The 27,258-nt window shown below is 48.7% G+C and overlaps 1 protein-coding gene across 1 annotated transcript in view; it reads right to left on the bottom strand.

The window, feature by feature from the left end:
* Positions 1 to 22,735, bottom strand: part of CA12 (carbonic anhydrase 12) — a 59,414-nt gene extending 36,679 nt beyond the window's left edge. Inside the window, exons 1-2 of the mRNA XM_017863683.1 lie at positions 22,188 to 22,735; positions 16,137 to 16,157 (exon numbers count right to left, since the gene is read on the bottom strand). Of these exons, the coding sequence (XP_017719172.1) occupies positions 16,137 to 16,157; positions 22,188 to 22,272 (106 nt within the window). The 5' untranslated portion in view covers positions 22,273 to 22,735. The remainder of the gene's footprint in view (positions 1 to 16,136; positions 16,158 to 22,187) is intronic.
* Between the last annotated feature and the right edge of the window lie 4,523 nt (positions 22,736 to 27,258).

Below are 27,258 nucleotides of genomic sequence, written 5' to 3'. Positions count from 1 at the left end.
CTCACCCTCCAGCTCTCCACTCTCCACAACAGTGCACACTAGATCCAGACAGTTTTCTGCTGAAAGTTCTTCAGTGGTTCCTTGAGATAAATGTCAAGCTCTGTCATGTAGCACACAAGACCCTCACAATCTCACTCACTTCTCCAGGCTTTGCTTTCCTCACTCGTCACCTGTCCACAAGTGCAGAGGCTCAGAACTTTTATCCTGCTTGCAGCTAACAAGTTAGTCTGCCAGTTTCATGGATGTTGGCAGAAGACATGAGATGCCTGGGTCAGAGACAAAGGATGCATCTCCTGGCATTGAGGAGGCAGGACGTGATCACTGCCCTCAGGGAGCACTGATCACACAAACAGCTGTGTTAGATGTTCTTTTCAGGTTGTCATTGTCTAAGCATTCATCATAGGACCTCAGTTTAATACTCACAGCGGTAGCCAGAGTAACATTTGCACCTGTTTCCCCAGCCACAATTCCACAGAATGATATGTGGACCAAGTGATGCTGGCACATGCAAACTGCTCAGCATCATTGGCTGAGGAACTCAAGGTTCGGGAAACCTCAATCTTTTAAAGGTGGCAGCTAGCAAACCTGTCTAACATTTACCCCTGAAAGGAGACATGATCTTTATTATACTGACAGCAAATAAATCTGCTCTTTGCCCTGCAGGGAGATATTGTCACTATCATCTAAGACTATTTGTTACATAAACATTCTTTAAAAGCAAGTCTGGAACAAAACCTGTCTAGTGTCTCTGTTCACAGATATGCTGAAATATGAAAGACCCATGGAGAACTGTCTCCCAACACCACCCCTCAAACACTAGGCTGCTGATTCTGTAATTGGGCCACGTGCTCTCACCTACTTTTTGGGGCCTCTGTTGCCTGCAATGGGATGTCATCCTCATCTCTAAAACACACACCACCCATGCACATAAATACTCGCATATTCTCTGTGCCCTGCTAACTCCTGTGTGTTTCCAGAATTAGCTCCTCAGGCAAGCCTTTGCTGACAGCCACACATGCCCCCGAATTGAGGTTATTTGTCCCCTTTGTGTTCCACAATACCAGCACACGTCATCATAGCACTTAATGTGCTTCATTGTAATCACCTGCTTATATATCTACCTCCCCCTCACCTACCAGCCCATTGAAGGTAAGGGCTCTGTTTCTGGTTCCCTGTGACCAGCCCACAAAGGGATTCATTAAAGACTGGAGGAGAGAACAAAGGAATCAGTGAATAAACTATTATTTTAAAGCTATCAACAGTTTCTTCCTGACACTTGAGGTGGCGTCGGATGTAAATACAGTGAAGCTGGAAAGCTAGCATGGGGCCAGCGGTGGGGGAATTCATAAGCATCTTCCACACTCTGGGGGAGGCCCTCTCTGGGCTATGGAAGGCAGCTCTTTGGTAGACCCTCCTAGCTACACAGATGTGAGGCAGGGAGCTGCCCAGTGGAAGTGTAGCCCCTGATGGAGCAGTCCAGATGCTACTGCTTCAAGCTGAGATGCTCTGTGCTCTGTTTAATGATACAATAATACAAACTGGATGCATCTTTAGTAGGTTTGTGCCTTTGCAAAAAACACTGTTTTTCTAAGGATGAAGTTAAGCCATCCTAGACCGGATTTCTGTTGCTCCACCTGTGATGCTATTTTAGACTAAGCCAGTGATTTTCAACTGGGGTGATTTTGCCCTTCAGGGGACATTGGCAATGTCTGAAGACATTTTCAGCTGTCACAACTGGAGGGTGCTACTAGCATCTAGTGAGCAGAGACCAGAGAGGCTGCTAAGGATCCTGCAATGCGCAGGACAGTCCTGCACAACAGAGAGTTATCCTGCCCAAGATGTCCACAGGGAAGAGACTGGAAGGTCGAGACTGAACTATTGTGATTGTCCCCTCGTGGCCGTGAAGAAAGAGGTACCAGAGCATGCCCCACCGTGGAGGTTGATCTTGAAGGAGTTGGCTATTCTCTCTGTCAGTCATTCTCTGGGTCAGGAGAGAGTGGTGGGAGAACACAGTCAGGAGGGACTACAGTCCATGGAATGCAGCATGATGGCAGCATCTCCTGGCATTGAGGAGGCAGGACGTGATCACTGCCCTCAGGGAGCACTGATCACACAAACAGCTGTGTTAGATGTTCCTTTTCAGTTGTCATTGTCTAAGCAGTCATCATAGGACCTTATTCAAGTTTTGTTAAACTCCAAGAACTAGTGAGGTTTCTTTCCCTTTTCTTTGTTTAAGCTACCATTTAATGAGCACTTTCTATGTCCCAGGCATTGTTCTATATCAGGGGTTGGCTAACTTTTTCTGCAAAAGGCCAGAGAGTAAGTTTTTGAAGCTTTGCAGGCCCTGTGGTCTCTGTCACTACCAGCTCTGCTATTGTAACCCAAAAGCAGCCACAGAGAATATGCAAACAAATGAACATAGCTGTGTTCCAAAGAAATTTATTTATAAAACAGGGTTGGGCTGGATTTGACCCATGGGCCACAATTTGTCAACTGCCATTCTGTAAGCTTAACGTGCGTCAATTACTGCAATCTGCATAACAATGTTATGATATAGAGACTATGTTCCATTTAATAGACAAGGGAACCCAGGCACAGAAGGATTGACTAATATGGCCAAAGTCACACTGCCAGTGAGTAGCAAGCCTGAGTTCTGAACCGTGACAGTTCACATCCTCCACGACAGCAGACTCTCAATGCTCTTTGGAGGGTCCAGAGCCCAGGCAGTAGCAACGGCTATGAGGTGGTAAGAGGTGACCAGCAGATAAACCCTGGACAATGGTCCAGAGCTGGAGGGAGTGGAGAACCAGCCACTTTGTGAACAATCCCTGGGGAGTCTGGAAGTTACCCACAGAGGGGATCTGATAAAAGACAGAAACTTCCTGCAGTTCCCCAGGATGCAGCCCGAACTAAAGTGAAGGTTGACTGGCCCCTGAATGTTGACCTGGTGCTGGCTCAATGTTTCACGTTAACAGATTTCACAATAAGGATGTTCCTTCTGATATTTGACCTATAGCACTCTTGCTATTATTTAACGTTTTTCTTTATAGTAAAAAACCACAAAAACAAAAATATTTTGCTTTTTCGTAGTTCTTCTTAAACCTGAAGACCTTCATCCTGACTACTTCTGCCTCTTCTCTAGAGATGCGTGAAGTATAGTGGGAAGGTCGAGGGCTTTGGAGGCATTTGACCAACCTGCCAATCACAGCTCTGCCACCGACTAGCTATGTGACCTAGGGCACATTTCTTCACTTCTCTGGGCCTCACTTACAAAATGGAAGTGGCAGTACCTATCTCACCAGGTGCTGTGAGGAATCACTGCGTAAGACCAGAGTCTGGACAAGGTAGACTCTCACACATGCTGGGTCCCAGGCCCTCCTGAGCTGACTGGTCTCAATTCTTTCTTGTTTTCTTAGGGGCTGGTTTCCAACCTTTTAGAGCAAATTCTCTCTGTCACTTCACCAAAAACAAATCTAAGGTTTCCTACATGTCTCCTTTTACTTCTAATGAGATGCGCATGGTGATGTGGCAGTTCCTTTCAGGTCGGTTTCACTTCTGAAATCCGACCATCCCAGATCAGTGTCACCTCCTCTCTGGTGCCTTCCCGGAGTCCCAGAGCCAAAAATAAATAGAGAAATAGCCCATTCTTTCCTCATTCATCAACAAGTGTTTCCTGAGCACCTCCCCGGGGCCAGGCTGTGTGCATCTATCTGCCTATGCAGCTGCTGTGGGGACGCTGACCCCTAGGCTGTTCAGACACACCCTTCTTCTAGATAACCCTCCTCGAGGGTACAAATGGCTCCTTGCTCACCCCCTGTTCCTCTTGGAAGTCCTAGAACACTGCTGTGCATGCAGCAGGCTCAAGCTCTAAAACCACGATTGACTGAAACAATTCAGCAGTGATAATTTGACAAGTGAAAATCAGCCTTTGCAGGAAAGTCAACGCTTGATGATTAACCCAAGACGTGCCCACACCATCATGGGACAGCTATGTGGCAGGAGACATTTGGTGCCTGTAATTCTTAACTTTTTACCAGGGCATAACAAGTTTTCTTACCAGGCATCTGTGCAGATACAGTCCGACAAAGTGATGAGTCACTCCCTGCTTCATCCTTGCTGATGTACAAGTTCAGCATTCCACTAAAAGGCTTATCAAGAGTGGGAGACTTGGCCGGATGTGGTAGCTCACGCCTGTAATCCCAGCACTTTGGGAAGCCGAGGTGGGCAGATCACCTGAGGTTGGGAGTTCGAGACCAGCCTGACCAACATGGAGAAACCCTGTCTCTACTAAAAATACAAAATTAGCCAGGCTTGGTGGCACATGCCGGTAATCCCAGCTACTTGGGAGGCTGAGGCAGGAGAATCACTTGAACCCTGGAGGCGGAGGTTGCAGTGAGCCGAGATCACGCCATTGCACTCCAGCCCAGGCAACAAGAGCGAAACTCTGTCTCAAAAAAAAGGGGGGGGGGGGGGGCGCGGTGGGGAAACTTGGCCAGGTGTGGTGGCTCACAATCTTACAGCACTTTGGGCGGCTAAGGCAGGTAGATCACTTGAGCCCAGGAGTTTGAGACTCACCTGGGCAACACAGTGAAACAGTGAAACTCCGTCTTTAGAAAAACAAACAAACAAACAAAAAACAGCGGGAGACTCTTAGGAAACTGCCACAAGGAGTCTCTTTAAGATTTCACCTAAGCACGGTTCCAAGCAGTGAGCTATAAATGCACATATGAGTAACCTGGAAACCAGCTGAGAGGCTGGGTCCCGGTTAAACTGTACAGGAGATGGAGCTGTGAGTGTGTGCGAGTACAGACACATCTAAGAGTACAGACACATACGCAGATGAACACAGATAGGGGGGTGTGGGCGCTCCTCTTCAGTCAGTCTTTGCAGCCTGGACTCTTGTCTCGCAGTGTGCTGCTCTCACATGATATCTGCTCACTGAATCACGGCTTGCTGCCCAGGCCCTGTAGTCCTGGCCCATTGTCCAGGCATATTTCTGGCATATGCCTCTTCACTGTGCATGGCCTCTCCTCTGTGTTCCCTCTTCCAATGTGGTCCTGTCCAATGCTAATCACTGCACTCCCTCTGCCGCCCGACCTCTTCCTAAGACGTGTTCCTGAGGGCACTGTTTCCGGATTGTTCCTGGAGGAACCCCTGCACCTCTTTCAGCCCTGTGCTGCTGACAGCAACAAGGACTGGATTCTATTTTTTTTTCCTAGCAACTGCACTGGTGTGTGTGTCTGTTTGTGTTGAGACAGGGTCTCTCTCCATTGCCGGGGCTGAGTGCAGTGGAACAATCACAGTTCACTGCAGCCTCAACCTCCTAGACTCAAGTGATCCTCCCACCTCAGCCTCCCAAAGTTCTGGGATTACAGGCGTAAGCCACCTCACCCGGCCACACTGGTCTTTGATCCACATTTCCCATGAGCATGTCACAACGAACAGTGTAAAATATTTATTTATGTCAACAGGTATGAAATCTATTGTGTTTTCTTTAACTGCTAAGCCTTTGATCCTGAAGAGGGAGAAGAAAAGCAAGTGAACTCGGCATAATTTGTTCCTGGCAAATCTACACTATTTACTCGTTAAAAAAATCCCTGCATTTCCTCAACGGCATGAGGTGTAGTGCAGGGCACACAGTGCCTGGCATAAAACAAGCATCCACCAAAGGACTGGGAAAGAGCACCAGGCAGCAGTCAAGAGGCCCAAGTTCTGACTCTACTCCTCAGGCTGCTGGAGCCACCTGGCAGTTCTGGGCTTTCCTGGCCTCAGCTGTAGACAGGGGCAGGGCTTAGTGACATGAGCTTCCCCTCCCATGCCTGGAGCCCACCTAGGCAATAATGACTGGGTGCCTATTTGAATACTTTGTGAAGCCCAGCAGAGACAGAGCATTCAGCCACAATCAGGCTGCTCCAGGGTGTCAATGTTGGGTTATCTACATTTCTGGTCCAATTATATCAGGACGCCCATTGCTCCTCCCTTGGTCCAGATCCTCTCCCTTTCCCCGTATATCCCTCTGGTCTCCCTTCCTCCAGGGTTTCACACTCAATCCATTCTCCACCTGCAGCTGGGATGATCCTCCTAAAATGTTAATCCCAGTTTGTCAGTGTTCTACTTAGAAGATCCAGCAGTGGGCCAGTGGCAGTGGCTCACGCCTGTAATCTCAGCACTTTGGGAGGACAAGGTGGGAAGATCACTTGAGGTCAGGAGTTTGAGACCAGCCTGGCTAATATGGTGAAATCCCATCTGTACTAAAAATATAAAAAATCAGCCGGGCGTGATGGCGCGTGCCCGTATTCCCAGCTACTTGGGAGGCTGAGGCACGAGAATTGCTTGAAACTGGGAGGCAGTGGCTGCAGTGAACTGAGATTACACCCCTGCACTCCAGCCTGAGCAACAGAGTGAGACTATCTCAAAAAAAAAAAAAAAAAAAAAGCAGGTCCTGCAGTTCCCTGCTGCCTCTAGAACGAGGTCCCAGCTCTTTGGTTGGCTCAGCTCCTCACGCTGTGGCCCCAAGCCCCTTCCCTCCTCACTGAGGTCCTCGGTAATCTCCAGAACATAGCAGCTTCCTTCTTTGCACAGGCTGTCCCTTTGTCTCATCCCCTGCCCTTTGCCTGGCTGGCTTTTACGTGTCCTTCAGGTCTCATCTTGGACATCACCTCCCCCAGGAAGCCTTCTTTAATCCTTTCCTCCAAAATACTGGGTGAAGTCTCTCTCCTCTGTACTGTAAGGCCCTGCTTACTTGCTGTGTTCTCCAGATTCTTAGTCTTATAATGGTAGGGACCAAGCCTTGTCAACCATTTCCTGAGCCCCCATACTTACCCGTTTCTTTAGTCCAATATTTGGCGCTTAGTATTCACTCAATAAATATTTGTGGAATGAATGTGAACCATTTATCTCAGGCAAGTTGAAAACTTTGGTTGGTTTTTACATCTGCCTTTGATTAATAACAAGTGGGAAATTTTAAACCATTTCATTACTATATAAATTTGTTTAAAAACTGTTTAAATCATGGTATCCATGTGGTGGGGGAAGGTAGAATAAAAGAGTGGTGAAATGGAGGATACCACTAGTCTAAGACTCTTTCTAGATGAAAATCCAGAAATCTATTTGTTACAAGGTTTTGGCTCAGAATCAGGAAATAAGACCCCCAAGCTAGAAGGGTAACACTAAGGTGGCTTATTTATTTATTTTAGTTTATTTTATTTTTTGAGATGGACTCTTGCTTTGTCACCCAGACTGGAGTGCAGTGGTGTGATCTTGGCTCACTGAAGCCTCTGCTTCCCAGGTTCCAGCGATTCTCCTGCCTCAGCTTCCCAACTAGCTGAGATTACCGGGACATGCCACCATGCCTGGCTAATTTTTGTATTTTTAGTAGAGACGGGGTTTCACATGTTGGCCAGGCTGGTCTTGAACTCCTGACCTCAGTTGATCTGCCCACCTCAGCCTCCTGAAGTGCTGGTAGGATTACAGGTGTGAGCTGCTTTGCTTGGCATCTTTTTTTTTTTCTGAGATGGAGTCTCACTCTGTCACCCAGGCTGGAGTGCAATGGCGCGATCTTGGCTCACTGCAACCTCCGCCTCCCAGGTTCAAACGATTCTCCTGCCTCAGCCTCCCTAGTAGCTGGAATTACAGGCTCCTGTCACCATGCCCAACTAATTTTTGTATTTTTAATAGAGATGGGGTTTCACCATGTTGGCCAGGCTGGTCTTGAACTCCTGACCTCAAGTGATCCACCCGCCTCGGCCTCCCAAAGTGCTGGGATTACAGGCGTGAGCCACAGCGCCCAGCCAATGTGGCTTCTTTAGATTTGCAGGTCATAGAAGAATAGACATTTGCTCAAGTTGGAGACATCAGTTTGCCTCTGGGCTTCCTGGTGACCTAGGCCAAAAGAGTAAACAGTAAACACTGCATCATACTTGCTTCAAAACTTTGTTCCACGACATTGAGAGTTCCATCTTTTCTCCTTTCTCCATTTCTGATGGAGTTTCCAGAAAAGCGGTGTGCCAACGAGGGGCCACCTTGGGAAGGCACCAGTCCCCACTTGCCAATGCCACCATGACCTTATGGAAGGAAATCTCACTGTCATCATTACCGAGGAGACTTTGCAGAGCCCTGTGTCCTAGAAGGAGGGGGCAGCATGTGCCATTTGTCCTGAATCTGCAGGTATCATTCTGAGAACTGGATGGGTTGCATCCATTTCACTCAGAATCCATATAGCTGAACTAGTCACAAGTTAATAATTGCAAAATTGTTTAAAAAGTTAAGATGAGCTAAGTGATCCATGTATTTGGAGTTACACCAGCTCTGAGTCAACCTTTATAGACTCAAGGAGGTGGCAGCTAGTATTTGTTCCTTCCTGGTTGGCATAAATTGAATGCTTATCAGGTAATTAGAAAGTTTCCTCCTTAAACGAATACTTATATAAACTAAAAAAGCTGGTGCCTAAATTACTTTGTTTTTACATACTTGTGATAACGACCCAACATCACCAAAAAGTATATGTGAACCGTGAATTAAGTGCAAGTTGCAAAAAGCTGTAGTTCAAGATCTGACATGATTCCCCATCATACTTCTGTGCTATGTCAGACCAGGTGCACACTGGCCGTATTTTTATACCGTTTTGCCTCCACTGTTTTCAGTATTGTGGAAATTAATCATTTCACCCCCTTTCTGTGTGTTCTTAGCATCTAACATGGTGCTTCTCTGTATTTGTGGAATAGCTATCATATTTCATTGCTTCTCGATGCAATTGATAACACGACATATCCCAACTTCAGAGATGCTAAAATGTGGGGAAAGTGGACATCTTAGAACCAATAAAACAGGACCTTTGACTGTAGCAGGTGCAATCTCTCTTTCTTGGCCTGGTGGTATGGCCTCTGGAAGAGTCTGGCCATGGTGCCTGGGCTCCACTGTGGTGCCTACACCATTCACCCAGCAGTTGCCCCTGCAGAGGAAGAGAGTAACAGACCAGGAAAGAGGCCCCTGCTCCTGAGACTGCAGGATCCCATGGAAACATTCTCTGATCTCTTCTCTTCCTCATGGGAAACCAGAACTTTCTCCTTCCTGCCTGCAGCCACCTTCACACTCATGCTTTGAATTCAGGCTTTTTGCTTGAACGCTTTCTTTTGAGCAGGTTCACAGGGCAACCCACTGGCTCCTCCTCTTAAGGGGACAGGTTGCCAAAGGCTCTGGCCGACTCTTGGAGAAGCTGTGCCCTGCTGTCACCTGAATGCCCAGGACTCAAGACCTGCAGGTAGCAAGTCGGAGCACAGCCAGAGGCCTGAAGGACCCTGGCAGGACAGCCCCCCAGCTCCTCCTTCCTCCTCACCTGCCAGCCCGCTGCACCTACGGTTCCAAGGCTTGTTGCTACCCCAGTGGGAAAAGGGCGCTGCATGGGGCTAGGCTGGTGTAGCTCAGAACCCAAATAGCTCACCCCAATTTCTTCCTAGGCTTAGGCCTCTACTCCTGAACCCCAAACCAGGCTCAGCCCCCATGGGCTAGACAGGGAAGCAGAGGATTTGCCTGCTCTCTGGGAGTCTTCAGGAGCATGGCTGAGGCGGCCATGGTTATGGAACCAGATACCTGGTTCCTGGATTCCAGGAAGGCACCAGGGAGATGAGACCTGACTTCACCTTGGTCTGAAGGACCAGGCTAGAAAGGACATTCTGGCCTGTGAGACCCTTGGGACAAGAGCTTGCAGTCCTTGTGTTTTTTACATTCCTTTCTTACTCAAAAAGGAAATACCTTTTGTTTATTCAAAATATAAAAGGAGTATTTCCTGGCTATAAAAACTCACAATTCAGAAAAGTGTGAAGAAGCAGAACCCCTCCTAACAAAAATAGAGCTCTCATGTGTTTGGTGCTGTAGAGTTTACAAGGCCTTTCCCTCTAGATTCGTTCATTTCATCCGCACCATAGCTCTGCGAGGCAAAGAGAAAGAAAAGACAATTCGCTTTGTGAGTATGTGCTAGGCCCTGTGTGAGCCTCTCGCCATGTGTTATCTTATTTGATCCTTACCACAACCCTCTGAAGCACAGCTGGGATTCTCAAACTTGAGTGAGCAACAGAATCACCTGGACGACTTGTTAAACCAAATTCCTGGGCCCAGCTCCCCAGAGTTTCTGGTTAGGAGGTAGGCCTGGGATGGGCTGAGAATTTGCATTTGGCCTCAGGTGATGCTGATGCTGCTGGCCCAGGGACCACACTTGGAGAACCACTGATGTAGATGCCATGACTCTGATCGTGTAGCTAAGGAACCAAGGTTCAGAGAGGTTGTTACTTTCCTAAGGCCCACAGACAGAAAGAGGCCTAGCAGATATTTCCATGGAGGTCACCTGGTTCTGGGGTCTGTACAGTTTCTTCCTCCTGGTTTTCTGCCTCATCCTCTGTTCCACTATGCCTGTCTTTAGGAACTAATGCTAGCTTCCCTGTTTTTACTCAGCTTGTGAGGCCAGCTGTGAACACCAAAATGTAGGCGTTTTGGCAGCCACAGGTCAATAGCCTCCAGGATACGCACAAACCCCAATTCTGCAATTCAGGAAAGATGAGAAGTAACTATGAGTGGGCAGGCCTTACCACATCCAGACAGACCCTAGCTGTCACAACTTCAATTAGAAGTAACTGGAACTACAGCACAGATTTAATCCAAGATAGGGGGTCGGATCGCTACCCTCAGCAGAAATCCGTGGGACTTGGGGATAGGGATTCAGTGTGCTGGTATGAAAACCATGTCTGCCAGGCACGGCAATCACCCCTGTAATCCCAACACTTTGGGGGGCCGAGGTGGGGGGTGGGGCTCATTTGAGGCCAGGAGTTCGAGACCAGCCTGGTAACATAGCCTGTGTCTACTAAAAAATCTAAAAATTAGCCTGGCATGGTGGCACATGTCCTAGCTACTTGGGAGGCTGAGACAGGAAAATCCCCTGAGCCCAGGAGATGGAGGCTGTAGCGAGCAGTGATCATGCCACTGCACTCCAGCCTGGGCGACAAAGCCCTGTCTGAAAAAAGGAAAAGAAAAGAAAAACATATCTGGGCTGGGCACAGTGGCTTATGCCCGTAATCCCAGCACTTTGGGAGGCCAAGGCAGGTGGATCACCTGAAGTCAGGAGCTCAAGACCAGTCTGGTCAACATGGTGAAACCCCATTTCTATTAAAAATACGGAGATCAGCCGGGCGTGGTGGTGGGCGCCTGTAATCCCAGCTACTTGGGAGGCTGAGGCAGGAGAATTGCTTGAACCTGGTAGGCAGAGGTTGCAGTGAGCCAACATGTGCCATTGCACTCCAGCCTGGGCAACAGAGCGAGACTCCATCTCCAAAAAAAGAAAAAAGAAAAACATGTCTGGCGTTTTCTGGCTCTCCTAAGAGTACTTTGTACCCCTATTCATCCTCAGGATGGCAGCTGGGAGTGGCGAGAAGTGGCTGGAGTGTTTTGAGATGGCCAAGCCTCTCTACTTTGATAGAGACAAGAGCCCTTGGTCTATTAATTGCAGGTGCTCTCTGCTGTTTTGCGTTCTCCCCTGAGCCCTCACTGCAGCCTGCTTTTTATATTGCGATTCAGGTGTGAGGTCATGCATGCCCTTATCACTGCTGAAGAATAGAAAGTCAAGAGTTTGCTTCCTGGCCTCCTTTCATGTGTTCCATTTCTAGTTCTCTGTGGGAAGAGGTTGAAAGGGTGTCTGGAGCCCCAAGAAAGTTCATTACGGAAACTAAATGTTTCCACAGATACAGGACAGAAGGCGGGTAGAGGCGCGTGCCTGGAGGACTTCAGGGACATGAGAATGAGGTTTGACCCAGTGGAGGATCTCACCCTGATTTCCAAAGGAAATTCTTTAAGATGGATAATCTATTGTCTGGGAGAGGAACCAAGGAGCACAGCACAAGGAATACATAGCACTGCCGGGGTCACACCGAGTCCTGCCACAGCCGAGGGCTGCGACGGCCGGCCCGCCACAACAGAGAACTGGTCAGGCTGACCTGTAAGCAAGTGCCACCGCAGCCACAGCCAGCCGCCCTGCACCCCCGGTCAGGCCACCCTCTTTCCAGGGTTTCCTGAACAGGATGGAGGGACTGGCCTCGCAGGTGCCCTGTGGGGCTGTGACGGGGTTGGCGCACCCCCCAGGAGGAAGGCTTGTCATCCATGTTCTTCTGCCATCCCATCGCCTTTAAGACTTGCCAGATCTTGAGCAAACAGGGATTTTCATCTGTTTCTCAACCAGCTTACATCAAGAAGCAGCAAGCCAGTATCTGATATCATCAGGGATGAAACACCACGCGCATTCTCGGATCGCATGATGTGCTCTCGGGTCTAGCTCCAATACAGTCATTCTTTCTGGTTGCTGTGTTTTGAACACACTGAGGTTTTTTTGTTTTGTTTTGTTTTGGGGTTTTTTGTTTTGTTTTGTTTTGGTTTGGTTTGGTTTGATTTTTTCTTGGGGAAGGACTAAAAAAGCCGTCAGTGTAAGGATGACTCTCCCAGCCAGCTGGAACTTTTAACTCTTTTTATTGAATATGAAATATAGAAAAGTGTGTAGACCATAAGCAAGCAGCTGGATGAATGCTCAAAAACTGACTGCAGCACCCACACCAAGGACCTGAACGTGCCCACAACCCTTCCTGCCTCCTGGTCATCTTCATCCCACACAGGGCACATATTCTGATACCTTAGCCAGCTAGAGTTTGTCCTTAGCTCATATGACAACCTGACCTGCAGCTGCCCTCAGTTCAGAGTAAGTGAAGCTGCCAGGCTCAGCGGGATTGATGCGGGACTGATTTCCGGCAGGGAGGGTCCATGTCACATCATCCCCAGCCTCTCTCTAGTGATGCCACCTCAGCCATGCTAAGCCGAGCAGACTTTTAACTGCTGCTTCAGCACCCTAGGAGGAGCGCAAAGAGGTGATGCTGGCCCCATTTTGGCAGTCAGATGGTCGTCCTCTCCCCAGGGAGGAGCCGTCCATGCAGTCAGCCTGGTGACTCAGCTATGAGGATGTAGGGGTAGAACTCCCTTTTTTTTGTACTTTTGGAAGTCTTACCATACCTTGTGTGCCAGACAGCGGGAGGCCCCTGGAGAATGACTCAGCAGTGTACGTGCAGAGAAGCTGAGTTCTGCACCCAAGGAAAACCAGCACAGAGCCTTTGGTTGGACTTGCCCCATTCAGTGCAGCCCTTACTGCTTGGAAACTGTTTCCCTCCAGCACTTATGCTGGGCCCTCTGTCTACCTGTGCAACTCTGAGCACAGGCGCCAGCTGCCAGTCAGGACGTAAGGAGGAGCTAGCCAGGACCTCCGGAGGAGTTTGCCTCCTTAGCTGTCTTTCTTCTGTCCTCTCCTACACGTCCCCTCTGAGGGCTGACTCCACATCACATGTGCCCGTGTCACTAATAAAAACCAGACTTGCCTTTGTGCTTACCCCATGCATGTTTATGCGTCATTAGACTCTGCCCTCTGCTTCCTCAGCAAAGAGCTGCTCTAATTGTGCGGGGCAAGAGGGACAGAGGGCTGGCCAGAGCTAGTGGTCAGGAAGAAATGCTTCTGGACGGGTCAATGTGGCTGCACTGAGAAGCCCGCCCTCGGTGAACACCACGCAATGATGAAGTTAAGATTTTCTTCCTAGCCAGGCGCAGTGGCTCACGCCTGTAATCCCAACACTTTGAGAGGCTGAGGTGGGCGGATCACTTGAGGTCAGGAGTTCGAGACCAGCCTGGCCAACATGGTGAAACCTCGTTTCTACTAAAAATACAAAAATCAGCCGGGCATGGTGGCGGGCATCTGTAATCCCAGCTACTCGGGAGGCTGAGGCAGGAGAATTGCTTGGACCCAGGAAGCAGTGGTTGCAGTGAGCCAAGATCATGCCACCGCACTCCAGCCTGGGTGAGAGTGAGACTCCAAATAAAAAATGATTTTCCTCCCATACCTTGACACAATGTCTCTGTTCCCTGTCGCCATCTCATTCTGCCCAGGAGGGCTGTAACAGAGAGACAGGACCCCGTGGAGATGTGATCTGTGTTTCTATCATACCTGAGAGGCCAGCAGAAGAGGTGGGGCAAGTTTCCTCTGATCTGGCTAGACGGATCTTGGAAACCATTGGTCAGTGATTCTCTGAGAGAGTGCAGCTGACAGTCAGTCCGGGAGTGTGTTAAGAATACAGGTTTTTTAGGCTCCCTCCCTTTCCCAGGCCTAGCCCAAGGCCTAGAAATCTGCATTTTGGGGAAGCATTCCAGGTGATCCTGATGTGGGTGACCCTAAGCCATAGTCTGAGACACACTGGTCTAGAAAACCCCTCACCCAGCTTCCAGATGGGGAAAGTAAGGTCCAGGGGCTGAAATGCCTCACTGGGGATCACACGGAATAAAGCCCAGAACCCAAGTGCCACTTCTTTCCATGCCTGTCACCTCCCACACACAGAACCTGCCATTCTCACTTTGTCAGGTCTCTTGTGCTGGCCTTGCCTTCCTCCTCACTGCCACCGCTGTAAACTGGATGTGAAGACACAGAACGGGGTTTCTCCACAGGCCGAACACCTTCCTGCCTCCCTCCCATCCTTACCCCTCCACCTCCTACCACCAAGTAACTCTTCCTAAAACACAGACTTACTCCCTGCCCTGCCCTCTCCAGGAGCACGACAAAGTGGGAAAGGCCTGCCCTGCCCCTCCACACCTCCCCTGTTTGACCCAGCCTATCTCTCCCCTGTAAACCCTTTCCCACATGCTTTCCTCAAACACCACCTTGTTCTTTCTTACTTCTGCTCATGTGCTACTGTTATTGCCTTGGCCAACAGCACCTCCTCCCCACTCACCAAATCCTCCTTATCTTCCAAGGCCCAGGTGAAAGCCCTCCTCCTCCAGGAAGCCTTCCCTGACCATCTAGCCCTAGCACACTCGTCCTCCTTTGAGCACTCAGAGCTCTGAAGCATTTGTTTATGATGTTATTATTAGCTATTATGTTCTGCTTTGAATTGTGAGCTTTAAGTAATTCCCAGCTACGGACCACAGCCTACCCTTCTATTACCCACCCACTTAGCAATGGTCTGTGCACATAATACGTACATAAGGGATGTTAGGAATAACGGAGCCATGCAGTGCTAGGGCTGAGGAGACCTTGGCCTGTAGGTAGCTGGTTGGTCAGTTCAGTGACTTTTCTATGCATCTTGGGCTGGTGAACCTCCAAAGGCTGACCTTTGCAAACTGGTATCAGATCTTTCTCCGGACGGTGCTTGCACTGTAGTCATCAACTTCCCGCCTGTCCTCACCCACAGTCATTGCATCCCATGGCTTTAACTTTGATCACATCCCTACTTGCTTAAAATGTCTTCTGTGCCAGTGAGTCAGTTCTACCCTTCTGCTACCAAAACAATCGATCTTGTGCATCTTCTATGGCTGTGCCCCAACAAAACATTATCAACATTCCCCCACTTGCCAGGGGACTCGGGTGCCTGGCCTGCCACATCCATTCCAGCCAGTGACCAATGTCTAATTCACTGCAACTCTCCAGCTAAGCTGATTTCCAGCTGCTTCTCTGGCAGGTCTGCCAGATGGGGCTAACGTGCTCTTGAGACAGTCCCACAGAAAGCCGGGGCAACACGCACCCTTCGTGTTCCTCTCGCTCCATTTAAGACAAGCATCCCTCTTTCACTAAGGACTGACCAGCACCTCTTCATCCATCGCTAGCTTACAATCATGGCAACAAGAAGTTAATTCTAGACATACTGACAGCTTAAGTTCTGGGACCTGAGCCAAACTTTCAGAAAGGAGCCCTTTCTTCTTTGTTTATTACAGGATATGTGTCCTGCAAGGGAGAAAGGCTCTCTCCTGCCCAGGACCCTTGCAGTCTGGAGGTGGGGCAAGTTACCTCCGAATCTTGGAGGTTTGGTAGAAATTCTTGCAGGAATCTGAAGCCTTGATGCTATGACTCACAGTCCAGTGCCCTGAGCAGGCTCGCCTGCTTGGAGAAAGTGTAGTATGCAACCAAGTTGAAGTGTTCCTAGGAGATGCCTTTGTACTCTCTTTCTAGAATACCAGAACTATTCTTCTGACCCCTCAAAATCACCTCCACAGAGCATGAAGTTTCTGTATTTCTCATTAAATACAACCATTTCTGTTTTCTTTTAAACAAAAAAGTATTTAAAATCTCTACTTACCAAAATAAGTCCACTTGGAACCTACAAAGAACAAAACACAGTAAGTAAGTACAATGGAACCAGATGAGTGACAGAAAATACTACAGATTTTATTTTGATATGAGTGAAATTGAAAAGGAGGTCGATGCCCAGAAATTGAAACTTTTCTTTTTTTCTTTTCTTTTTTTTTTTTTTTTGAGGTGGAGTTTCACTCTTGTTGCCCAGGCTGGAGTGCAATGGCACGATCTCAGCTCACTGCAACCTCTGCCTCCTGGGTTCAAGCGATTCTCTTGCCTCAGCCTCCTGAGTAGCTGGGATTTCAGGCATGTACCACCATGCCTGGTTGATTTTGTATTTTTAGTAGAAATGGGGTTTCTCCATGTTGGTCAGGCTGGTCTCGAACTCCGGACCTCAGGTGATCTGCCCACCTTGGCCTCCCAAAGTGCTGGCATTACAGGCGTGAGCCACTGCACCCAGACAAATTAAAACTTTTTCTGAGTCTGCATCAGAAAGAACATCAGCTTCTCAGGGCAACTGTGCTCCAAACAGCAGCACAGGCAGTTGGTTCATGCAGGGGCTCATAGAAGCAGGAGGGGGCTTGAGTAGGCGCCTTCTAGACATCTTAGAGAAGCTAAACTTTACTATCTGATGAGGCAATAATTTCATGTGGCTCAAAACCCAAAAGCCACCAAAGGGTACACACAGTGAAAGCTCTTCCTCCCACTCTATCTTCCCTGCTTCCATTAGAAGCCTTCCATTAAGGAGGCTAGCAGATGATCGGGAGCCCTTTCACAGCCTGGCTGCACACACACACGCACTGATCGCCCGCTTTCTCTTCACACAAACATTGGCACACTGGAAATAGGGTTCCGTGTCTTGCTTTCTCACACTTTACATTTTCTCTCTCTCTCTCTCCCCCTCCCTCTTTCTTTTTCTTTCTTTCTTTCTTTCTTTCTTTCTCTTCTTTCTTTTTCTTTTCTTTTCTTTCTTTCTTTCTTTCTTTCTTTCTTTCTTTCTTTCTTTCTTTCTTTCTTTCTTTCCTTCCTTCCTTCCTTCCTTCCTTCCTTCCTTCCTTTTTCTTTCTTTCTCTCTCTCTCTCTTTCTCTTTCTTTCTTTTTGTGAGACAGGGTCTCACTCTGTCACCCAGACTGGAGTGCAGTGGTGTGATCGCAGCTCACTGCAGCCTCAACCTTCTGGACTCAAGCAATCATCCCACTTCAGCCTCCCTAGTAGCTGGGACTACAGGTGCACGCCACCACACCTGGCTAATTTTTGTATTTTTCATAGAGATGGAGTTTCGCCATGTTGCCCAGGCTGATCTCAAACTCCTGGGCTCAAGTGATCTGCCCACCCCAGCCTCCCAAAGGGCTGGAACTACAGGCATGAGCCACAGCACCCAGCTGGGAAAAAGGTTCTATTTGAGGAAGCTGCTATCCACATCTGAGTTAGAATTCCAGGGGTAGTAGGAATGTGTAGGCAAAGTCCTGCCAGAAATAGAATAAAAGTCACCTACTACTTCCTACTCCACACCCTTCATGCATAAAGGCTCTTCGTTCCTATGTCAAAAGGTCTTTTTCACAAGTGCAGAACTGTGCTTTGTGACCCTGCTTGCCGGCCTTCCTCTTCATGTCCGAGGAGGGGACCCTGAGTAGAGACGCATCCCACTGTGCGTCTCAGGGGACTCATCCAATGAGGGGACTGTGCAACTCCTAAATCCCTCCCTCCCAACTTTTCCCAGGGTCTCCGTGGTTATCGGCCCACAAGGGTACTGATGGAAAAGCGTTTCTCTCGTGGGAATTAGTTTGCAGTAAAACTTAACTGACAAGCAATCTGGTCACTTATCACTCCTGGCATTTCCTACTCAAGCAAATTGTGTTTTTTATAAGTTAAAAAGTGAACTTGCCTTTTTTTTAAAGCTGGTTAAATCTCATATTGTTTGTTATTCTGTTCCATTTCTTTGCCTCAGTGTTTGTAATTAATTTCATTTTAATTTTCAAATGTAACTGGTAATTTTATCAAATTACACTTGCACATGGTTTAAAAAGTGAGATGGTTCTACAAGGCTGTTTAACAAAAACCTCAGTTCCCTGACACTCCCTAACCATGTACGGCTCCCTAGAGCAACCACTTAGGATCTTTTTTAAATGATTCTTTTGCTATTATCTCCATATCTCCATATAACATGCTAATACTGTTTTACCTTGATTATTTTAGGTTTGGGAATTATTTATTGACATCCCACTCTGGAAGAGAAGAGTTTAGATCTCTTTCTTTCACTCATAGCCCATCTCCTATATATAGGTGAGGAAATGAAACTCCACTAAGGTGAAGTGTCCTGCCCAATATCACATTCCCATTAAGAGGAGTCCCATCACATTTACCATTAATTTATCATTAGTGCCATGAACTTAGGGAATCTTCAAATCTCCTCAATCTTTGGAGTAGTTAAGTGGAGGAGTCCAGACCCCCTGGAGTATCTGATGAGTATTATGGACCTCTCCCAATAAAAATGTCCCTAAGCTGGCTGAGTACAGTGGCTCAGGCCTGTAATCCAGCACTTTGGGAGGCCGAGGCAGGCAGATTACCTTAGGTCAGGAGTTTGAGACCAGCCTGGCCAACATGGTGAAACCCTGTCTCTACTAAAAATATAAAAATTAGACAGGGGTGGAGGCAGGTACCTGTAATCCCAGCTACTCGAGAGGCTGAGGCAGGAGAATTGCTTGAATCTAGGAGGCAGAGGTTGCAGTGAGTTGAGATCGTGCCATTGCACTACAGCCTGGGCAACAGAGCAAGACTCTGTCTCAAAAAAAAAGAAAATCCCTAAGCTTAGACACATAAATTTTTATATACAATTCATTTCAGAAGGTCCACAGACCCCCCCAAAACCAGCTATGGGCACATTGAGAGTTGAGAGTGCAAGATCAACCTCCCTTGAATTAGTAATTGGATGAAGACATTCAGAACCATAGGGAAACCAAACTTGTATGTGACCCCCAAGTTTACTGCTCACCCCTTTGCTGAAACAACAATGAAAAGAAATAAAGAAAGCATTTCTTTAAAACCAAGCTATAGAAGACATAAAACCTCTTCTGGATATTTTTCTTCAGTCTTTTGTGTGAGGCGTTCACTAGCAAGATGTAATCCCGGTCTTTAGAGATACAATAAGCCAGATCATTACTTCTTAGTAAGCAGAACAGTTGCAGGCCCAGGATGTAAAATTCCACAAGTAACAGAGGAGTTCACCCTTACTTTTCCCCTGAGGAGGCACAGGACACTCCAGTGATCCTGGAGGCCACTAGAAACACATCTGCTGCCTCAGCACTGCTGCCTTGCCAGCAGTTTGCATTGCACTTGCTCTCATTCAAATCACAGCCTTACACCCTATATCTTCTTCTACCCTCCCCAGAGCTTGCTAATCGAAGTTTTCCCTATTGTTGGAGCTCCCATCCTCAGATTGTTGGAGCTCCCATCCTCAGCATCACACTCCAGAAAGTCCAGGGATAAAAGTCATAGAGATGACACCTGGGACTGTGAGGTCTCAGTGATGACATAGAACTGGGGACTTGTTGAAAGGCAGCAGCCTTCAGAGCAACATTCCCTGCCCTCCTCTCTGTGGTGAGCCGGCTTGGGACGCCAGACTTGGCACGTTGGGTATAAATGGCAGTGTCTGGAGGGGCTCAGGAGCTGGAGAAGGGGAGAAGTGGCATTGTAAAATGAAGGTGAGGATGGTGAGTCAAAGGGGTTCATCGGGTGAGGATCAGGGTCCCAGCTCAGATCGGACCTCAGGAAGACTTTCTAAAAGTGTGTGTATGTGTGCGTGTGCGTGTGTGTGTGTGTGTGTGTGTGCATGTGCATGAAAGTGTGCTTTATTCAAGAATTGCATCCCCTGGTTCCCCACCTCTAGCTGTAAGAACAGAAGGCTTAACAGGATTAAACTGATTCCACAGGCAAGGCCAGACCAAGGCCTCGGGGGCATCCTGAGAGAGCAGGCCCTTCCTGGAGGGGAATAGTTTCCTTCCAAAGGAAGGTTATCTGTTCCATCTGGGAAAACTGGGAGGCTCAACCTGAAGCCTGTTAGAACCTGCAGACCCAGCTGGTACTGAGCAGGGAGGTTCCCCTGGAGGGAATGCCTGAGAAAATGATATTTACCAAGATCTATATCAGAGGTCCTGGGCCCTGCCTGCTTCCTGTGCTGGGTGCTAGAACTTTCCCTGAGTAAACATCACCTGGGTAGCCCAAAACTGCCTGGCTCTCCACACCAGGTTTGCGCAGAGCAAGCTCTGCAGAATTCACTGAAATGTCCCCCCAAAGCCACGGCAACTAAGAATTCCAAGGGTTTCTCCAGAAGACACTTGACTTCACCTTATTATGCTCCCTCCTGGGCCCCTGACATTGTTCTTGAACATTCTCCAATGCTGGAAGTTTAAATGCACCAGGCAGAGGGCAGAGCACACTTTGACCTCATTACTCGGCTTAACTCCTCTCCACCCCCAACTTTGGGTTCATACTGACATTCTACACCTCAGTGATTTTTGCTTTGACCTGTCCTCTAAGGCAGTTAAAAACCCCAGGAAGCTGCATGAGAATTTACAGAATGAAAGCTGTGTTCTTAGAACCCAGGGGTAGGCAGGCTCCTTCCTCAGAGTGAGGTGAAAGTGGAGTTTTGACTGCAAGCTTCCCCAATCCCAACTTGGAGAATTGGGAGAGGAGATAGGAAGGAGGGAAAGGGAGAGGGGAGGAAGAGGGAGAGCAGGGAAAGTAGGGAAGAAAGGAAGGGGAGGGAGGGAGGGAGGAGAACAGGGAAAGGCAGGAAAAGAGAGAGAAGGGAGGGGGAGTTGCCCCAGAGTGAGAGGAGCAACCAGCTATGGGAAAGAGGGTCAACTAATGGCTGTTTCTCCCTTTTGTCTTGGAGCAGCTTAAGACTAAAGAGATTTCCAGGGAAACTTTGGTCTCAGTGAACCCTGCATAAAAGGAGGATACATGTAAAGTTTGTGGTTTTAAAACTTGATTTTCACTTTTACATCACTCCTTTCTCCCACCTACCTTCTGTTTCTCCCTGACCAGATGAGGGAGATAATATCAACCACATCATGCCAGTTAGTCGATTGGAATTTAATTAAGAGTTATCCAAAGCCTGGCTCCCCTGCCCTTCCCCATGGGCACCGTGACCTCCAAGAGAGGAGGCTCAGAGCTTTTATGCTGCTGAGCAGGACATATTTCCCACCACTGCTGCATAGCCAGGAAGAATCCATTTTCAACCATTAAAATCACTTTCGGTCCAAAATCACTTTCTTATTCCAAAAGATTAACGAACCAGTCTTGGCTATACACATGTTAGCTCACTGGCCCCGCATGAGCCCACAGTTCGGGTCCCCCCTGCCACCTCCTCCTGCCACCCCACTCAGCCTCCATCCAGTCCCTCAGCCTCCAAATCTTTGGGATTTAGTGTTCTAATTACAATCAGAAATAAGGTGTGTGTGTGTGCGCGCGCGCGCGCGTGGATGCGTGTGTACGTGCACACACATGTACGTTCAGCATAGTAGAGCCCTCCTGGAGAAAAACAATGATTAAGAATGGGATGCATCATCCCTTTGACTTGTAGGTAAGACTTAATGGTAAAGATCCTGTTCTCCAAAGAAAAGCGCCTACCACTGTCTGCGGATTCTGCACAGGAGTACAGCAAACCTTCCTCTGTGCTTACTCCACTCAAAATGCCACAGTCACCTCTCTACTTTCAAACGTGGATCGGGGGAACACTGTTTTAAATCTTGGCTTTGCCTCTCCTCCCTGGTTAGCAAGTTCGCAAGCCACATCTTCAGAGCTGGCGGTGCTCGGGAGTACACGCAAACATTTTAACACTAAATCTGCGCCAACCGCCACTAGAAAGCAAAGTGCTTCCAGCTCCAACCTTAGCAAAGGAAAACGGAGCATCCTTTCTTGAGACTGTGCTATTTGGTACTACGCCTTTCCTGCTCCCCCCAGCAAAGATTTTACTTTATCATTGAAGAGCCTTCAGTCCAGGGGCGGCTAAGCGCTCAGGAGTGTTAGGAAACAAGCAGGCGGAAACTTTACCGTTCGCTGGGGCCGGGCTGGAAGGCTGTTCCTTTAAGATCACCAGGAGGAGCACGGCCGCCGCTTGCAGGCTGCTCCGGGGCATCTTCGCGGGCTCCTGCAGGGCGGGCGCGGGCTGTCCCCGGGACTCCCGGTGGCCGCTCACGCTCCAGCCGCACACAGGGACCGCGTGCGCGCAGCCCGGGTGCCGTGGCGAGCGCGTCCGCCCTTCGCTCTCCTTGCTGTGGCGAGCACGTCCGCCCTTCGCTCTCCTGGCTCCCCCGGGCTGCTTTTATGGAGCACTCAACCCCAAACACTGATGTCATCGTGCGGGGAGGGGGTGAGGGAGGAGAACGCCCTGCCCACCCGAGGGCTGGCGCCCCAGATCCTAGGTGAGTTGTAGCCTTGACTTCAGCCGCGCTCTGCGGGTCCCCGGCGCTCCTCCGGGCCAGGGCTGACCTGTGAACCCAGTTCTCCGAGGAGCTGCTGGCAGGCGTGGGTGAGATCCGCCTGCCTCACATCCAGAAGGGTGCGTCTAGGGATCCCGTCAGTGGCATGCCCTTGGTCTGTCACTGGTCCTGTAACAGCCCACTGTTCACCTTGCCGGCTGCTTAGACAGAGCCCATTTATCAAGACAGGGGAGTTGCAATGGAGAAAGTAATTCACGCAGAGCTTGCTGTGCCAGAGACGGGAGGTTTTCCTTCTTTTGTTTGTTTGTTCGAGATGGAGTCTCGCTTGTTGCCCAGGCTGGAGTGCAACGGCGCGATCTCGGTTCACTGCAACCTCCGCCTCCGGGTTCAAGCAATTCTCCTGCCTCAGTCTCCCGAGTAGCTGGGATTACAGGCACATGCCACCATGCCCAGCTAATTTTTGTATTTTTAGTAGAGGTGGGGTTTCGCCATGTTGGCCAAGCTGGCCTTAAACTCCCGACCTCATGTGATTCACCTGCCTTGGCCTCCCAAAGTGCTGGGATTACAGGCGTGAGCCACCGCGCCCGGCTAATTTTTGTATTTTTAGTAGAGACGGAGTTTCACCATGTTGGCCAGGCTAGTCTGGAACTCCTGACCTCAAGTGATCCGTCTGCCTCGGCCTCCTAAAGTGCTGGGATTCCAGTACTCAAATCAGTCTCCTCAAGCATTCCGGGAGTTGTTTGTTTGTTTGTTTGTTTGTTGAGATGGAGTCTCCCTCTGCAACCAGTAGCGCGATCTTGGCTCGCTGTGACCTCCGCCTCTCCGATTCAAGCGATTCTCCTACCTCAGCCTCCTGAGTAGCTGGGATTACAGGCACGCGCCACCATGCCCAGCTCATGTTTTGGTATTTTTAGTAGAGACGCGGTTTCACCACTTTGGCCAGGCTGGTCTTGATCCCTTGGTCTGGTGATCCGCCCAAAGTGCTGGGATTACAGGCTGCGCCCCGCCTCTGGGAGTTTTTAAAGAGTATTTGGTGGGTAGGGGCTTGGGACTCTGGGAGTGCTGATTGGTGAGGTTGGAGATAGAATCACAGGGGGTTTGACTTAAGGTTTTCTTGCAGTCTTCTGTTCCTGGGTGGGATCCCAGAACTGGCTGAGCCAGATCACACACCGTCTGAGTGGTGTCAGCTGATCCATCCAGTGCAGGATCTGCAAAATAGGTTTTACAATAGTGATGTTATCTCCAGCAGCAATTCGGGAAGGTTCAGACTCTTGCAGCCTGACGCTGCGGGCCCCCTAAACCATAATTTCTAATGTTATAACTAATTGACTAGTCTTACAAAGGCAGACTGGTCCCCAGGCAAGAAGGGGGTCTTTTCAGGAAAGGGCTATTAATGATTTTGTTTCTGAGTCAAACCATAAACTGAATTCCTTTCTAAGGTTAGTTTGGCCTGTGCCCGGGAATGAATGAAGACAGCATAAAGGTTAGAAGAAAGACTGAGTCATTTAGGTCTGATCTTTGTCACTGCCATAATTTCCTCAGTTATAATTTTTGCAAAGGCTGTTTCAGCCCTACTCAGAATCCCCCAAGCACAGTGCTATTTGGGCAAAAGCCTCCTTCACGCTTTTTTTTTCTTCACGTGCCTGTCTGGACTTGGCACAGGTTAAGGAACTGGACAAGACAGCTATGCTCAGATGAGTTCAGTGCATCCTGATTAGGTTCTTACCTTCCAAGTTTAGATGCAAAGAGATGAACTGAGAATAGGAGAACAGCACAGTGGGGTACACATGAAGAGCTTATTACAATTCCCCCTAGTAACAGGTAAGTAGTTCAATACATCATTCCGTCCTCACTAGGAAGCTGGGGGAGAGGGTCCCTCTTCTGGGGTGGCAGCAGAAGAAAGGGACTTACATTATTTACTGAGGACCTGCTGTGTCAGGCACTTTTTGGGGGGGCTCAGAACACAATACCCCAAAGTATGGCACCTTGGCATGGTGAGTACTTTGAACTGAAGGAAACTGAGAAGGCCCCAGAAACAAGGTCTCTCTGACCTTCTCCCATCCTCCTGTCTCCTTTCCCTCCTTCTCCCACTAAGTGAATGGTAGAAAGCAGAATCCCTCTTCCCCAGGCAGCTCATAGAAACTAGAGCCCCTCTCCTCCACAGCAAGCCATAAAACCTAGAAAGGTCACTCTCTCCCCTCTCCCTTTTCCCTTAAAGACCCTCATTCAAGAGGGGTCCTGCCCCACACCCAGGAGAAAGCAATGCTACACAGAGAGGTCAAGAAGGATCGGAACAGACAGGCCTTGCTGGGTTCCCCTCAGTCTATCACTATGAGATCACACCCTTCTGTTCAATCACATTTCTACACAGCCATCCACATTCTTCGTCAAACCTAAGCAGAAACACAGTTCTCCCTGAGTCTTTGGGTCTTCGTTTCTGAAGTCTCTTGTGTCACATAAAACTGAGATAAATACAGTCATTGTGCTTTTCTCTTGTTGGCCTGTCTTTTGTTATTTGAGTGTCAGCTGTGACCTTTATGATGGGGGAGGAAAGGGATCACACCTTTCCATCCCTACGGGCTGTGCGTGTGTCTTGGTCTGGCTCAGTGTCCAAGCTGTTTCCAGTGCACATTATCATCACCTGTTGCTCACTTCTGCCCACTTTTCTCAAGTCTGAATGCTTTGAAATGTGTGCACGCCACTATCTAGTCATATACATGTGCTTCTGATGCCTTTTATATTCAGCCTATGTCCAGTTGTTAAGTCAAAAGTCTTCTTAACCTGCTACCCCTAATACCCCCTAAATCTTCCCGCTGCTGTTGCCACCACTGTGGTCATTTGTGCTTCTGGCTTCCCTGGGCCCTCCGCGTGTCTCTGCACTGCTGCAGGTGCCAGGCTCAGTTTCCTCCCCTCTCTGTGATCCTACCTGCTGCTGCCTATGTATACCACTCAGGCCACCTGGGCTATGGAAGGGTGTCCACCCCAGTCCTGGTACAGGACCCCCGGGTTTGTGACCTGGCCCGTCATGCCCTCTTCTCTTGGCCACAGCAGCCAGACAGGCCTTCTCTGATCTCACGTCTGTGCTGACCCTCAGCCTGTGCACACTCTCAGGCCAACCTTACTGACCAATGAAGCCACTTGTCCGTGGTGGGTTTGAAGGGATGGAGTAGCTTCTCCTCCAAGAGCCACCAGGAAACAGATGCCACCCACATTTCAAGGGGTGTTACTGCTCTGTCCCTACCAGCTCAGCTACTGTGTGGGTTAATAAAGGGCTTTGAAGTCTCCTTAAGGAAGTTGTTACAAAGACAATCTTGTTACAAGCATTTCCAGACCACAGTAGGCTTAGGGATAATCTTTTCTGCCTGATAGAGAGCCTCGAGTGAGCTCTGGAGTGGTGCAGGAGTGTTTCTCTTGCTCTGATTTGTCATCGAGGGCAGTCTGTCTGTTTAGAAGATTAAATGGACTAGAGGAACACAGCTTGGGGAGAAACCACTGCAGGCTCAAAGAGGCAGAGACTGAACCTGTGGAGGGGAAATCACTTGTTGCGCATGTCACAGCCGGTTAAAGGTAAACTGGGCCATGCACACACATCTGGCATTCCCACTCCAGGTGTTCACCCATCATGTCTGTCTAAACGTTAAGTTCAATGTCTCCTTGAACATGTACCTCTAAGTGTTCTCCAGAGATCCTCAGAGATGGAGAGGTTAAAAAGGCAGAAACAGGTGGACTTCATAGACCAGTAAGGCTAGATTGTGAACTAGGTTTCATAGACAGAATGAACAGGGCTGAGATGTTTACTGCATGTCTGTGTCAGAAACTTGGTTAATTAGTAAAGAATGGATAGCAATGAAAAGGGAATTGAGCATGTAAACTGAGACCCAGTTGCCCTAGTGCTTTGAGAGAATTATTATTATGAATGGAACGACTACAGGTATTCAAGTTGAATGTCAAGGATCCCCCCTGACAAACAGCACAGACCCAACCAGCTTAGGTTCCCAACTCTGGGAATCCTTTGTCTGCTTCCTGAGGCTTGTGCAGATGAACATGCAAGGGCTTGCTGTGCCATCATCAGCTGGGGCTGTTGTCAGTCAATAAATAACCCATTGCTCAATGAGTTAGGATAGAAAGTAGACCTTCTGCACTCAAAATGTGGCAGTTGCCACCAAATGACATGCCTAGACAGGGAATGGTACCCCCTAGGATGTTACCATCAGAATAGACATGAGGGTGAGGCTGGTGAATCAAGGGGCAGAGAAGCAGGAGTGAACAAGGATTTGGTGTTAGGAAGTCTGGGCTGGCTGAAGTGCCTACCCCACCACTTTCTCAATGGCTGACCTTGACAGTGATGCAAGCTTTCATCCTCTGTAAAGTGACGGTGTAATCTATACCCCTGGGTCATCATAGAATTGATATATGGTTGGAAGGTGATAAGGCTAGTGAACATTTTCTTCATTCATTCATTCATTCATTCATTCATCTTCTATGTGCCAGGCACTATGCTAGGCTCTTGGAGAGCGCACAAACATAAAACAAATAATCTCATGGATAACTATATAATTACAACTCTAATAAGTGCAATAGAAGGTTGAGACATAACTGAGAGGGGCCCACTCTGTCCTGGGGCGGTGAGGAAGACATCATCAGTGTAAGGATTATGTTCTATGACTTCATAAAACCTTTGA

This window comes from Rhinopithecus bieti, unplaced genomic scaffold (genome assembly GCF_001698545.2).
Source record: "Rhinopithecus bieti isolate Rb0 unplaced genomic scaffold, ASM169854v2 scaffold_72467, whole genome shotgun sequence".
NCBI lineage: Eukaryota > Metazoa > Chordata > Mammalia > Primates > Cercopithecidae > Rhinopithecus > Rhinopithecus bieti.
The sequence above is the reverse complement of the archived record's forward strand: the minus strand, read 5'-3'. Positions and strand labels throughout refer to the sequence as shown.